We start from the raw sequence: 14,898 nt of genomic DNA on the forward strand, positions 1-14,898 counted from the left end.
AATAATGTAACTGCACTCCTCTCACCAGGAGAAAATAAAAGCACTAATCCCAAGATGACCGTACTGAGAGGCAGAATATGGGCTCTCCAATAACTAGTGGTCTTGAAATAGATGCTTAAAGGTAAGATGAAAAAAATGGTTTATCCTAAACACTGCAGTGTGCACTAGAGGAGTTAGATATGAAAGTAGGTAACGTTTTACCTGTCTAACAAGTTAAGTTTTAGTTGAGAGTTACTATTTTTGAAACAGCAAGATAGATTGAAAGGGGGTGGTCACTTTTGTATTCTGGTACTATGGAATACAGTAGGATGGCCAATAAATTTAAATAGTTGAAGGGGAGTGATTTCACAAAAATGATAATTTTGTGCTTACTCACACCAGCCAGTAAAAAGTACAGTTTTGTACCTACCATAAATATAGATGTTCGAGGATCTACATTGCTGCAGTCATAACCTGTGGGTAGTCCGCTGTCCTCGATCGGCCTGAATACCAAAGAGCTGGGCTGGCGTCGGTCATTGTCGCCTAGAGCTGACGTCAGTAAGTCGTAGTACTTAAGCGCATGACCGACGTCATATCCTCAGTCTTTCTTGCCCCAGATGTCAGAAGGCCTAAGAATGAAAGAAGGCCAGAGCCAAAAAAGTAAAGGCCCAACAACTACCAGTGTGGAAATAGAGACAATCCTAAAATAAAAAAACACAGCCACCACCAACTATAGAGGGGAAGGAGGGAGGGATAATTGGACTGCAGCAATGTAGATCCTCAAACATCTACATTTATGGTAGGTACAAAACTGTACTATGTTCTTCGTCTCACATTGCTGCAGTCATAACCTGTGGGTAGAATCCCAAAGCAAAGGAAAAGGGAGGCTGGCAAACTAAATAGCATTAGGAGCTGCTAACATGCCCTGTAAAACTGCAGTGGCAAACCCAGCCCTGGACTTGGAATAAAGAGGGAGATGGTAATGCTTAGTAAAACTGTGTACTGAACTCCAAGTAGCTGCCTCCAAAATATCCTTGGTAGCTACACCCCTCAAAAAAGCAGTAGACGTGGCAGTAGCCCTAGTAGAATGAGGTCTGATCCCAGCAGGAACATCCTTCCCATGATGAGAATAACAAAAAGCAATACATTGACCAATCCACTTTGAAATAGTCTGCTTTGAAACAGCTTTCCCTTGTGAACTCAAAGCAAAAGAAACAAATAACTGTTGAGTCTGTCTGAACTCCTTAGTTCTGCTCAAATAATAACGTAACTGCCTGTGGATATCCAAAGAATGCAAGACTTTTTCCCCCTTATTTTTGGGGATCAGCATAAAAAGTAGGCAAATGAATAGACTGGTTCAAGGCCACATTAGAAATCACTTTAGGCATAAAAGTAGGGTTAGTTCGCAAAGAAACCCTATCCTTATGAAATATCAGAAAGGGTTCAACTGCCATGAGTGCCTGCAATTCCGATACCCTCCTAGCAGAAGTAATGGCCAACAAAAAAGCAGTCTTCCAAGACAAAAACTTCAGTTCAGACGTAGCTGCAGGTTCAAAAGGAGGTAAAGTAAGTTTCTCCAAAACAAAATTGAGATCCCAGGAAGGAGTAGGAGCTCTACGTGGGGGTCTTATATTCTTTGCCCCGCTAAGAAATTGTTTGAACAAAGGATGAGAAAATAAAGGAGGGTCACAATCATAGTGAGCAGAGATGGCTGCAGCATGAACCTTCACAGAAGAGAATGACAAACCCTTGTCCAGTAATTCAGTAAGATACTGTAGTGCAAAACTCAAATTAGGCACTGAAACAGCAAAACCCTTTGCTGTGCTCCACAGAAAAAATCTCTTCCATTTATCAGCATAAACTTTTCTAGTACTAGGCCGCCTGGCTTCCAAAATGACATCTAAAACCTGTTGAGGAAGCTGAGACCCCACCGGCTCCATCACAGAATGCGCCAGGCTGTCAGATGCAGGGACTGCACCCGAACATTGAGAAAATGATTGTTTGACTGGGATAACAAATGAGGAACCTGTGGCAGAAGCCAAGGAGGCTCCTGGATTAAACTCCTCAGCAGAGGATACCAATGCTGACGTGGCCAATCTGGTGCTATTAGAATCATGCAAGGCTTGTCCCGCCTGACTTTCAAGAGTACCTTGGGAAGAAGAGGCAGAGGAGGAAAAGCATAAACGTGAAGGTTGTTCCAACTGAAAGATAGAGCATCCACTTTCCAAGCATCTGGGTGGAACATCTTTGTGCAAAATTTTGGTAGTTGAAAATTCAGTGGAGAAGCAAACAGATCTATGTCTGGAGTTCCCCAAGCCACAGTCAATTGTTTGAAAGCCTGAGGATCCAGTTTCCACTCGTGGGGATCCACAATTTGCCTGCTCAAAACATCTGCTAGGGAGTTCTGTGCACCTGGCAGAAACCATGCTTGAAGATTGATTTGCAAACTCAGAGCAGTCTCCCACAAAATCATTGCTTGCCTGCAAAGAGGGTAGGAATGGGTTCCCCCCTGTTTGTTGATGTACCACAGGACTGTTGTGTTGTCTGTTTGAATCAACACCTGTCCCGGCTGAAGTAGGTCCTTGAAGGCCATCAAAGCAAATTGGACTGCTAACATCTCCTTCATGTTAATATGCAAATGTAGCAGTTTGGGAGGCCACACGTCTTGTATCCATTTCCCATTGAAGTGTGCTCCCCAAGCCAAGTCCGAGGCATCCGTCGTTAGGATCTGACTCGCCTCTGGTCGGGTCACAGAGAGTCCCTTGTTTAGTTGACATTCCTGAGCCCACCACAAGAATTCCTTCTGGATGCAAGGTATAATCCGAATGACAGTGTCCAAACCGTGGCAGTGTTGAGTCCACACACTTTTGAGATACCATTGTAGCTTCCTCATATGCAGTTTGGCATTGGGAAGAACTAGAATGCAATTATTAACTTTTTCTGACATCCGGATAACTGAGGCAAGAAAAGACAAAGATTTCCCCAATGGGGTACTTAGCCCAACTTGGTCTCCGGTCTGAAACTCGAAAAAATGAAAATTTCAGAACGCCGAACGGCACTTGCAAATGCTGCTTCTGCTTCGGACCACGCGGCAAGAAAGACTGAGGATATGACGTCGGTCATGCGCTTAAGTACTACGACGTACTGACGTCAGCTCTAGGCAACAATGACCGACGCCAGCCCAGCTCTTTGGTATTCGGGCCGATCGAGGACAGCGGACTACCCACAGGTTATGACTGCAGCAATGTGAGACGAAGAACATCGAGAAAGGAAATGAGACATTGTCAAATTAACATAAGGGGCAGGCAACTAAAAAGACAGTGGTGTTTAATAACACAATAACCAGGTGGTAAAAATTTCTGACCGACTCCAACCTCTCAACTGTACAGATTTCTGCAGAATGCCCAGATTTTTGGCCTGTTCCTCTTTTTTCATGGCAAATCACTGGGATGATCTCTGGATTGTAGTCACTAAATATAATGGCATACATTTGAGTTTCAGACTTCACACCCTTCAGAAAATGTATATTAAAAGAACTCCTGTTACTCTAGCAACTTTCTAAGTTTATAAAAGCAATATTTAAAATATGTCCCTATTTGTACCCCTATTTTGTCAAGCTTTGTACAGATATTTTGCATTAAGTGGTTGAGAGGTACAACAGACAGAGCTGTGGTCTCTCCAAGTTTTAATATGCAGTTAAAAGCAGAACACAAGTAAAACACTGTGTAAAGAAAAAATCAGAGTATATATACAGAATAGAAAAAGGCAATAAAGTAATGCAAAATACAACAAATAAAAAGCAAACTAACCCTTCCCTCACAGCAAACTGTAGCAGAGTCTGGGTGAGCCAAATTACTATACATGCACTTTAAACAAAATTGTCTAATGTAGCTTATCTAATTGCTATATAAAATCTGCATGCATTTATGTATGTTAAATAAAGACCAGCTGAGTACCTTTCCCTTCTGTCTTTCAGAGATAAAACATGCCACTTATTAGCTATTTTTATATGACTTCTGGCCATTCAACATTGGTCATACTTAAAAGTTCTGCATCTTCAAAATAAAACTTTATGCTTTACTATGGGTGTGTACAGGAAATACCTTCCCAACAATTTACTCACCACTGACGCACATACTGGCTTCTTTACCCAGCCAACAGCACTGCTCGAGAATGTGAGTTAGGCAAGCAAAATGCTTTCTGATTTACGCAAGGATGTGTAGAGGATGCAGCAACCACATTAAAGTAGCACATTATTACATTGTGCAGTGGTCTTGGCCAAACCAAGAGGCAGTAGGTTTGCTAAAACTACAGACCCAGACAATAACTTGGCATGTAGTAATACTTAGCCAGCAACAATATGATAATACTGGCCTACGAGTCAGAATAAAAAATGCTTCAATTGACTATCGTCCAAAGACTTATTCCAATCTATTATTACTCCAATGCATTTTTTGACTGGAATAACATTTTTTTGGTTCGATACCCAAAAATCTTTAGCTAGTATCACTATTTTTGCCTTATTTTGTCTAAATACGTGTTCAGAAAACTGAAGTTAGGGTATCTCAAAAGTCAGATACACCAAAGACTTAACTCCCAAGGATTCTGCATAATGAGATAGCCCATGTTCCAGTAATTCCACGTTTCATTACATAGAAAATAAAAGTAATGATGCAGGGACAGACCCTTTGAGCACAGTCTCAAGGGTCATCTTAAAAAGAGTGCTTCACCAAATGCTTCCATCCTTCATCACAGGTGTGGAACCAATTGCTCCATTAAGATTTGTAATAAGAAAGCAGGTGGTGGTCCATACTACTAAAAGCCTTAGGCAGGTCAAGAAATGGCACATCCACAAAACTGCCAGTGTGCAGTGCATTTTGATATGGTCAACCAGATCCTATGTTTGAGTGTGAGAGTTTTTTTTTTTTTATTATTATTAAAGTCATTTTATGGAAATGCACTATGCACCCTTATTATTCCTTAGTTTTAAGCAACTGCACACATTTCAGACAGAAGACCACAGCAATCAAGAAGCTCAAGATACAAAACTACAATAGAAAATTCCAGAACATTGTGCACAGTGGATGGACAAAGTAGTAAACAAAAGCCATTCTAGGGTTTTTTTGCAAGTAGAAAGGTGGCACTGAAGACTGTTTACATAAACAAATGTAAACTGCTAGCCCCCACACAATCTGGTACGTTAGAAATCTCACAGGTGGCCTTCGTTATACCAAAGTACTGATATACGATACGTTATACCAATTATTTTGTAGCCCCCTCCCCAACCTGCAAGTTACTTACAGAATGTCATTGACCTGCTGAAAATGGTCCACTGCTACTGCACACCAGCACTGCCTTTTACTGAGATCACAACCTCTGCATTCACTTCCTTTCTCTTTTGCATCACTGTCCATCTCACTTTCACTCATGGAGTCTTCTCCCAATACAGCCTTCCTCCTTTGAAGCATATAAATTTGAAAGGATCGGTTGTAGAACTGCTGGATCATTTCTTGGAAAGGCTTATTGGTGGTGAAGAAAAGGATGGCCTTAAACATGGTGCAAGCCTTCTCCCACAGTGTTCGAGAGCCACACCCAAGCAGCCATCCAGCCTCAGTCCAGCGCTGCAGCAACTCTAAGCTGTTTAGATAGGGCTCAAGTCGACGCTGAAGAAGACAAAAAGCATCAAGCAGCAACTGTGAACACTGCTGTTCTGTCACTTGGTTCTCCTGCTGGGAGATGCAATTCCAGAACTCTAGGGCAATGTTTTTCTGAAGATCAGTTTGTAACACTTCTGTGAACCATTCCTCCAAAATAGGATGCATGCCATTCCTCCGTAAAATAAACAGGGCTTCATTCATCTCAGACTCCTCAAAGTGGACCCCCATGTCTGACCTTGGTGCAGCCTGAAACAGAGAATTGTGGGTAAGCAGCTTAAAAAAAATTCACGTACTGCTCAAATAATGCAATAAAAATGCATTTCAAAAACTCAGCTCTGGTCATACAGACAACAACATGCAAACAATCACAAATGGCAAGCTGTTCACAATCATTTTACTAAAATATATTTTCAAGGACTAGTGTTGAGTTATCGCAAGGATGCTCAAGACTAAATATCAATTGAGCTGCTATGCATCATAAACTCAAAATGGAAACTGTAAGCTGTACAAAATTTTGTGCATGTCTAAATAGAAAAAAAAAATCTCCCTTTGAAAAATCATTTGTAGATCACATTTGGCTTCTGGACTCTGTGCCATTTTCTGAACCCCTCAAAGGTGGTCAAATGCACAAAAGCAATAATCCAGTCACAAATGTTTATAAAGTAATTACAGATTTGTCATGGTACCAAACATTACTGGTAATTAAATATTATGGTTTAAAATTCCTGTTACTGTTCAGCAAAATTTAAACCACATCCCTGGACACTACTAAATATATTTGCCACTTAACATTTGCACAACAGAAGCTCATTAATAACATTCCACCTCCCCAAACAACATTCCACGTCAATACTTGGAATTTAAGGTGGCTATGTGATCAAGCTCCATTTTATGTTTACATAAGGCATTCATTATAGCACTCCTCTTAGTCCATGTGTGTGCTCCCCAATTAGTCTATAGTGGTTTTACCTCTTGTTCTACACAAAAGCGTGCAGACAGTCATAAACCTAATATGTAAATTACACCCGTTCTGCTGTAATTTGATCCCTCAAAACAAAAAGCATTTTTCCAGTGTAACCAGGTGTATAAAGCATTTTATTTAACAAAATCAAACCGCAAGTACTACATTTTTTTAAATAGTGAAATGTGCCTGCATCTATTAGCCTTACAGGCTTAACACTTTAACAAATCTACTTTAAATTTACTTAATACAAGCATAAGCTGGAACAAGAATCTTGGCATCCATGTCGAGAACACATAATATTACATTAGCATACGCTATCCACTCAATTTATTTGTAAAGTATCTGCTTCACATACAAGTTACAGTAAAAGAAAAAGGAAAAAAAAAAAGTTTTACCGGTGCTGTGGTACTGTTGTCGCCTCACAGTTAGACGTTGCCCGTTCGATTCTCAGTTAGAGCGTCTTCTGTGTAGCGATATGCATGAATGGGCATTCCTTCGTTGAAGGTTGTGCGTTAGACCCGGCAAGCCAGTACGTAAAAATCTACTGCCAATAATTAGCGGACTGGAGTTCCGCTGTGGCGACCCCTAACCAGGAAAAGCCGAAAGACACAAACAAAACTGGCTTTCAAAGCCAGTAAAACACTTGCTTAGTAAGCACTTTCAGAAAGTTAGTGCAACACTGTCCCTTATGTTTACACTCGTGCCTTCCATGCCTCTCAACTGTTCAGATTTTCACAGAATATCCACATTTTTGCCTCACATGCTGGGAGCGTTCCTCAGCAAGTCTGTGGTTTTCTGACAAATCACTGTGGACTGAAGACACTAATGGCATACATTTAGGTTTCAGACTTCACATCCTTCAGTAAATCAGGTGAACACATCCTGTTATTCTACTAAACTTATAGTTTAAGAACAAGAAGTCAGGGACATGCTATTGACAGACAGCAGGCAGTAACAAATGTGTTGTTCTACAGCTGTCATTTGTACTGGCAAATTTTACTGCCTAGCCAGAGAATTGACCTTAAAACTTTAGCATGGGGTGCTTGACATTTAAGGTCAGGTCTCGCACCACTCTAGCTTTTAACCGATTTGTCTTTTTCCAAATATCAGAGCATAATCAATGTGCTCCATGCACTACAAAGTTATTTGCCACAGTTTTAAGTGCTCTGCATGCATTACTGCTACAGTAAGTAATACTACTGTGATAAGTTTTCTTTGGCAGAATTTCCAAAATTATTGAAACAGATCTTCTACTGGCATTCTGCAACTTATTTTTCTCTGGAATTCTGCCCCACAGCATGATGTCATGTTAGGTAAACAGTGCTAGAGTAGAGCTGGAAATATTGAATTGTGGCAGGCTTTTTCAGAGACTTAGTCATTTGTTTTTAACTAGGCTTCAAATGCAACAGGATAAAAACAATGTAAATGTATTCACATTCAGTTCTGTAATCTAATCAGTATGGCACTGGCTGCTTTATTATTTTATATGGCATTACTTTTCAAGGTGTTACTGTTAACTTTCTGCAATGTTGAAACAGGTTGCATCTGTGCACTGAACTGCTTGTAGCTTTATGCTTGCTAATTCTTTTAAAAATGGCATGCATGGTGGTTTTTTTTTTTTGGAAATTGTTTCAGGCGTCTACACAAAGATATGTTGGTTGTACTCTGGATACCTCTCAACTGTTCAGAACACTGCTGAAACTCTCAATTTCCATAAACACAAGTGGAATTTTAATACAATATTGCGGCATTTTTCATATGCAACTCTCATGTGCATATCACAATCTCCATTATCTACTCCTAGAATTATCATTCCACCCTCCACCTCCCTCCAAATAGTTTCAGGAATAAGCCTTTGTAAATTGCATTACATACATGTCTTACAATTCCGGGCTAGATTTTCTTCTGAAATAAAAATCAGCAACCTATCATACATGCTTATTAAAGGCTATGGAGCTGAAAATTGTGGATGAGATAACTTCTGAATTTCTTTGAAAGCCAAGTACAATCACATGTATGAGAAAACCATGGACTTTACCTGCAGCTCCTCATAACTAAAAGTAATATTCCTTTCCAAACATAATCGCATTGCTGATTACAATAAATTCAGAAAGAGTTAGAAGCATACTGATAACCGTTTCCACATAAAATGAGTATTTATGAAGCTACCAGACAGACAGGATAGCCTCAAATTGAACAAAAGCATAAAAAAAGTTACACAGGTTACACTTCAACTTCAGATTATTCAAAATCAGATAAACAGAACCTGTTGTACGGTTACTGTCACCAAGAGGCTAAACAAGAATTTGCATCATTCTGTAAAGTCTGTCTGATAGAATTATTAGAGCAAAATGTGTCATGGTACTGAAGGGGGGAGAAAGGAAAGTGTTTTGAATTGCTCAGTCAACTACCACAAACCTACACCAAAATATTTCACGTAACTAAGCCAACTAAAAGTTTTTACCAACCAGAACAGGTGTAATTTTGCAAGAGAGAAGCCAGTGCCGTATAAGACATCATTTGCCAACTGCCAGAAAAGGTACATTTAGACTGAAAAGAGCTGCTTGCAATAGTGTATGGCTGAGAAATGTTACATATTTATGGAACAGAATTTGGTGGTGCCTTGTCTAGTAGCTTCCAAGATTGCAAAAAAGCTGCTAGTTAACACTAAAAGCTACATTTGCAAAAAGCGGCATTTCTGATGTTGTCGTATCAAACAGTCCACTACACGAGAGTGTACACAAGAATTTCATAAATGGGAGCTCCAGCATATTACCAAGTCCCAGTACTAGGTTGAGAGAACCATACACACTATTTGTGAAACACGTGAAGTCGCTGAAGGCAGTAATAAAAACTTTCACACTGCTTTAGTGAATTAAGGAAATACTCCACTGCAAGGTTTTGGTCTGTTGCATGCCGAGTTACTGATGGGCCTTGGACTGAAAGGCAGAATTCCTATGCACTTCTTTGTTAACACTTGAGAAAAGAAACCAGGTGCAACAAAGACTGAAGTACAATCCAAAGTTTCTGTTATGAGAAGGAAACAAATGCTTTCTCACTTGAGAGAAGAAAAGTTGAAAATTCAAAACTGTCTTGAAAAACAGCCAGTAGCAGATTTTTGGGGAAGATGAGTAGATAAATCTTTTACCAAGAAAACTTCAGAAGCCCAAATGGAAGAAGAAACATACATAATCTACTCAAAATAAGCAAGGAGTCTCAGAGTGATGGGAAAGGGCAACGTGACACTCAATACTTAAGAACCTCAAGTGCCCAACATAGACTTCTTAAAAAAATAGCCACAAGAACTGTCACCATACCTTATTCCACCACATAAGTCTAAGACAATCTTCGGCTCTAAGCGCCATTGACTTCTCCATATCCCCATGCTGGAAATACTCACGATATGGAAGATTATGGCAACCCCCTAAGCACACAAACCTGTGGTGAGAGACCTGGGTACACAGGTTGACAATCTCATATTTGACCATCATGTAGTGGCAGTGGTCAGAAAAGCCTTTTACCTGGTTCATCTCATAAGTAAAGGATTGCATCCAGAAAAAAGGAGACTATTACATCTCTGTACTCCTCCCTCATTAGGCCAATAATAGAGTACAGCACCCCATTTGGTATGTATGTCTCCAAACAACTGCACCAACTGGAAATGCCAAAGAAATACCTCAAAGTGAATCCATGGCCTCCAAAATCTGTCCTATGTGGACAGGGTCAAATAACCATCACTCTACTTGATGTTGTACAGATTGCTCAGAGGTGATTTGTGTCTTGCCTACAAGGCAATCTCAGACCTTACCCTACTAGAGATGCTCCATATCAGCAAGTCTAACTCCTCACGCATTACCCGATTGAAAGGCCTAAATCTAATATGAGCCATTAACAAAACTCACTGGAGACACAGGTTTGTCCCCCAGAGGCTGCCCCTTCTCTGGAATAGACATCAAACAAAATATGTCATTGACTGTCTTCATACGCAATCTTGATGAGTGGATGGGAAACCACAAATTTGTCTCAGGAGTTACACCTGTATCCCTAACTGATAGGGGCAGCAGGTGTAGACTGAGGTTTCTTTTTGGGGATAAACTCTTGGCTAATCTAGTAACCTCTTATGATCTTTGAGAGTGCCAGCTAGATCGTCACAGTTCACAAACTGATAATAAAATGTGTCAATGCTGGAGAAACATTAGAAATGTTTTATTGAAGGTTATCAATGCAAATTGTGGTATAAGATACGTAGTCATAGCTCAGATTCTGTCTTGGGTATAAAAATGTATATTAAGGGACACAGTATACAGGATTGACACAATGTTTAAATATCTACTTAGAAAATACTACATGATTTTGCCACAGGAGGAGGATATAACACCTTCACAGTTATAAAAAATGCTAAAATGTGTTACATCATACATTCTGGTTCTACTGCTCAGCTTGATTTGTAAAGTCCAGAACCTGGCAGTACATCAATTTATATATATATATATTTTTTTTTATTTATTGACATTTGTTAACCAGGTTTGTCCATTTTAAAACAAGTACAAATATAAACAATGTTGATATAATAGCAGTTATAGCAAAACAATTCACATATGTTGGGTTACATGCATAAAGTTAAAGTTGCATTAAAAAGAAGCTAAGTAACAAGTTTACATTGATATAGTTAAATAGGTCTACAATAAACATTTTTTGTTTGTATAAAATTGTGCAAATGCATAGTAGACACATTGGAGAGAGAGGTGTAATGAGGTATTAAGTATGGTTCTTTTGAGGGTACATAAAGGGAAGGAAGACTAGGTAGGGTCATGGCAAGGACAGGTTCTGGAATTGAGAAAATAAGCTTTTAGTTCATTTTTAAAGTGTGAGGGGTGGGAGATTGAATGTAAGTCAAGGGGAAGTTTGTTCCAAGCATGGGCAAAGGAGCGTTTGTAGAGTAGTTTGCCTACTGACCTTTTTGGGTGGTAGATATCAAGTAATTGTTGGTTAGAAGTATGGAGGGTCCAGGATGGGATGTAGATGGAGACTAAGGAAGATAGAGATGGACAGAAGGAGGGTTTATAAAGAATAGAGTGTAGCATATGAAATTGATAAGATAGCAGAAACTGGGGAAGTTCAAGCCATTGAAGACAGTTTAAAGAAATGCAGTGGTGTGAGTTGTATGGGGAGTTAGTAATCAATCTGGCTATTTTATGGTAAGTCTGTTGCAGTTTGTTTAGAGTGGAGGCCTGGATATTGGTAAGAACTGGTGCGGCGTATAAGAGGGAGGGGAGGAGGAGTGCCTGGCCCAGGGTAAGTCTAGATTCAGGGTTTAGGAATTTTTTATTCCGATATAGCAGACCTAGTTTCTGGTTTGTTTTTTTTTTTTTATACATTGGAGTATGTGTAGGTTGAACTTGAGTTCATCATCGATAATGATCCCTAGGAGTTTTGTGCGAGTGTCAGGTTGGATGTTTGTATTGTTAGAAGATGTAATAAAAAAAAAGGAGGTTTTGTGATGAGAAAGAGAACGGGGAAGGAAAAGTAAGAGTTTGGTCTTTTTGGGATTCAGGATCAATAGGGTTGTGAGAGAGCCATTGTTCAGCGGATAGTAGGGTCTGTTGGGTCAGGGAGTGCAGTTCAGGAATGTTATTTCAGATGTATATAAGTGTGGAGTCGTCGGCATACTGAATAAGGGAGGATTCTTTGCATGAGGTGTAAAGATAATTGGTGAAGATATTAAACAAAAGGGGTCCCAAGATGGAGCCTTGGGGAACACCAGTGGAGATGGAAGGAAAGGCGAGGAGGATGAGAGCCATTTGACAGATTGTTCCCTGCCAGATAGGTAACTATTAAACCAGGCAAGTGCGGAGGGGGATAGGTGGAGATTTGAGAGTTTGGATAGTAGTAGAGGATGAGAAAGAGTATCGAAGGCTTTGGAGAGATCTAGGAAGAGACAGGAAATGAGTTTATTGTTGTCTAGGGCCTCTGCAATGATACGAGTGAAGGAGAGGAGGGCAGTGGTGGTGCTGTGGTGAGGACGAAATCCATGCTGGGTAGAGTAAGTAAGTGGAGTGTGAGGAGGTGATTGAGAAGCTGTGAGTGAATACATTTTTCTAGTATCTTGGAGAGGGGGGGCAGAATGGCAATGGGTCGGTAATTCGAGGGGTCAGTGGAGTTTCTACCTTTATGGAGAGGGATAGTAAAGAAAGATTCCAAAGGGTGGGGACAGTTGATTCCAGAATAGATTGATTAATTAGTATAGATACAGGACAGGCAATTGAGTCAGCAGCAAGTTTGGGGAATGTAGGAGATAGACTGTCAGTGAAAGGAGAGCAAGGTTTTAGCTTGAGTAGTAGAGATTTAATGTAAGTAATGGGAACTGGCTCAAAAGAAAAAGTTGTGTTGGTGGGACTTGGAGAGGTGGGTGTCGAAGTAGAGTTTGGCTTAGAGGTTACCAGATTTTGGATGGAAGAGATAAAGTGCTTATTCAGGAGGGTAGCTGTTTCCCAAGAGGAAGAGTTAGGGTATGGGGAGGGATAAGAGGGCTTTCCAGGATAGAAGTTGTTGAGAGTTGACCAAAAGTTTTGAGGATTGGATTTGTTGTTAAGCTAAGCACAGCTATAGTATAACCTTTTGTCATTAGTTGTATGCTTTTTTGCAAGGTTCCTCAGTTGTCTGTATTTTTGAAGAAAAGGTGGTTGTTTAGTTTTAGTCCAGGCTTTCCAAGCATGATCTCTGTTTCACAAGGGACCTTTGCAGGGCCAGGGAGCATGGTTTGATTTTACTCTGATCTTCCTAGAGGGAGCCAAGGAATTTAGAGTATTCATGAAGATGCTACTGAAAGTGCTTACAGCATCGTTTAGGGGGAGTGGTTTTAGGTTGGACCAATCTATGTTTTGGAGAATGGAGTTAAATTGGGATGAATTGAAAGTCGATAGTTTGACAGTCTTCAATAAGGTGGGGTTTAGGAATATAGGAGTAGTGTCTTAAGATGGTGGTAGGGATATGATCACGGAGGGAGTCAGGTAAGGTGGTGGGATTGTGGTATTGGTGGGAGGAATTGGTAAGGATCCAGTCTATGATGGAGCTGGAAGTGGAATTTTTATGGAAGCGAGTGGGAGATGTTCTAAGTTGGCGGAAGCTGTGTAGGTGGATACTGAGTAGGGGGGAATCGGTTGTGAGTTTGGACCAATCATTGTTGACATCACCAAGGATAAGTGTCTCATATGGTATGCTGTAGGAGAACCAGGATAGGATGTTTTCAAGAATGGGCAGATTGTTACCAGGAGGAAGGTAGATAGAGGCAATTGCAAGTTTTTTGCGGGGTTTCAGATGGCAATTAAGGATGATTATTTCAGTTGGGAGGAAGTCAGGAATTGGGGAAGGGTATGGTGAGAGGTTAAGAATATTTGAGTAGAGGATGGCCATGCAACCACCTTTTTTTACAGGTCTATCAGATCGGAAGATATTATAACCTGGTGGAAGTATTTCACTATTTGAGATTTGTGGCTTGTGCCAGGTTTCAGATAGGGAGAGGATGTGAGGGGTATTGAGAGCTATACACGAGTGCAGCTCAGTGACTATTTGCTAGACTCTGAATATTCAATGAGTAAATAGTTAAGTATTTGGATGGAGATGATTGTTGTGACTGAGGTTGGTGACTGTTAGAGGAGTAAGATGGGGCAGTGTAGAGGTAGTTTTGGGGAGAGAAGAGGGGCCAGGATTGGGGTGGGTATCTCCAGAACAAAGTAGGTTTTTAGTGAGGAGAGTGTGTGTAGTAGATGCTAGATGGAGTTTGTACAGTTTTGACTTAGCTTTGTGGGAAGGTTTAAAAACCTGTATTATGGATAGTTAATATAGACTTGAGGTAGAGGTAGTAAAGAGATTATGGGAGATAGTAAAATATGAAGTAGCTGGATATATGTTGTATGAGTCAGAAGTTGGTGAACATAGGAGTGGGTCAGAGAGATTGGAGTGGTAAGAGGTGGAGATAGAGAGAATAAGGAGTAGTGTAGAAGATATTAGAAAATAATACATGTTGGAATATATATATATAGTGTTTTTTTTTTGTATTAACACAGGTGTGTTGCAAAGGTAAACACTGGTGTCGGTCCAGCTGCCTCAGTCGGTCATTAAGTTGAACCAGCTTACCTAGAGAAGCATTCTACTATTTTACTCTTAAATCCAGGTTAAGTAGTTTCTTTGTAAATAATGCTTTGATTCAATGTATGGGAGTGACCATCTGAAAACAGTAGTCCTGTACTGCAAACAACGAAACCTAGATCCTCTGTCTACATAATTTATTATACCCCC

The 14,898-nt window shown here is 40.2% G+C and overlaps 1 protein-coding gene across 1 annotated transcript in view; it reads right to left on the minus strand.

Annotated features, from left to right (window-relative positions):
• The window catches only part of ANAPC2 (anaphase promoting complex subunit 2), a 1,102,972-nt gene that overhangs the window by 913,698 nt on the left and 174,376 nt on the right, over nucleotides 1–14,898 (minus strand). The window contains 1 exon segment of the mRNA XM_044058339.1: nucleotides 5,281–5,882. Within this exon segment, the coding sequence (XP_043914274.1) occupies nucleotides 5,281–5,882 (602 nt within the window).

The sequence above is a fragment of the Protopterus annectens genome, chromosome 16.part0 (genome assembly GCF_019279795.1).
Source record: "Protopterus annectens isolate FY-2018-M chromosome 16.part0, PAN1.0, whole genome shotgun sequence".
Lineage (NCBI taxonomy): Eukaryota > Metazoa > Chordata > Ceratodontiformes > Protopteridae > Protopterus > Protopterus annectens.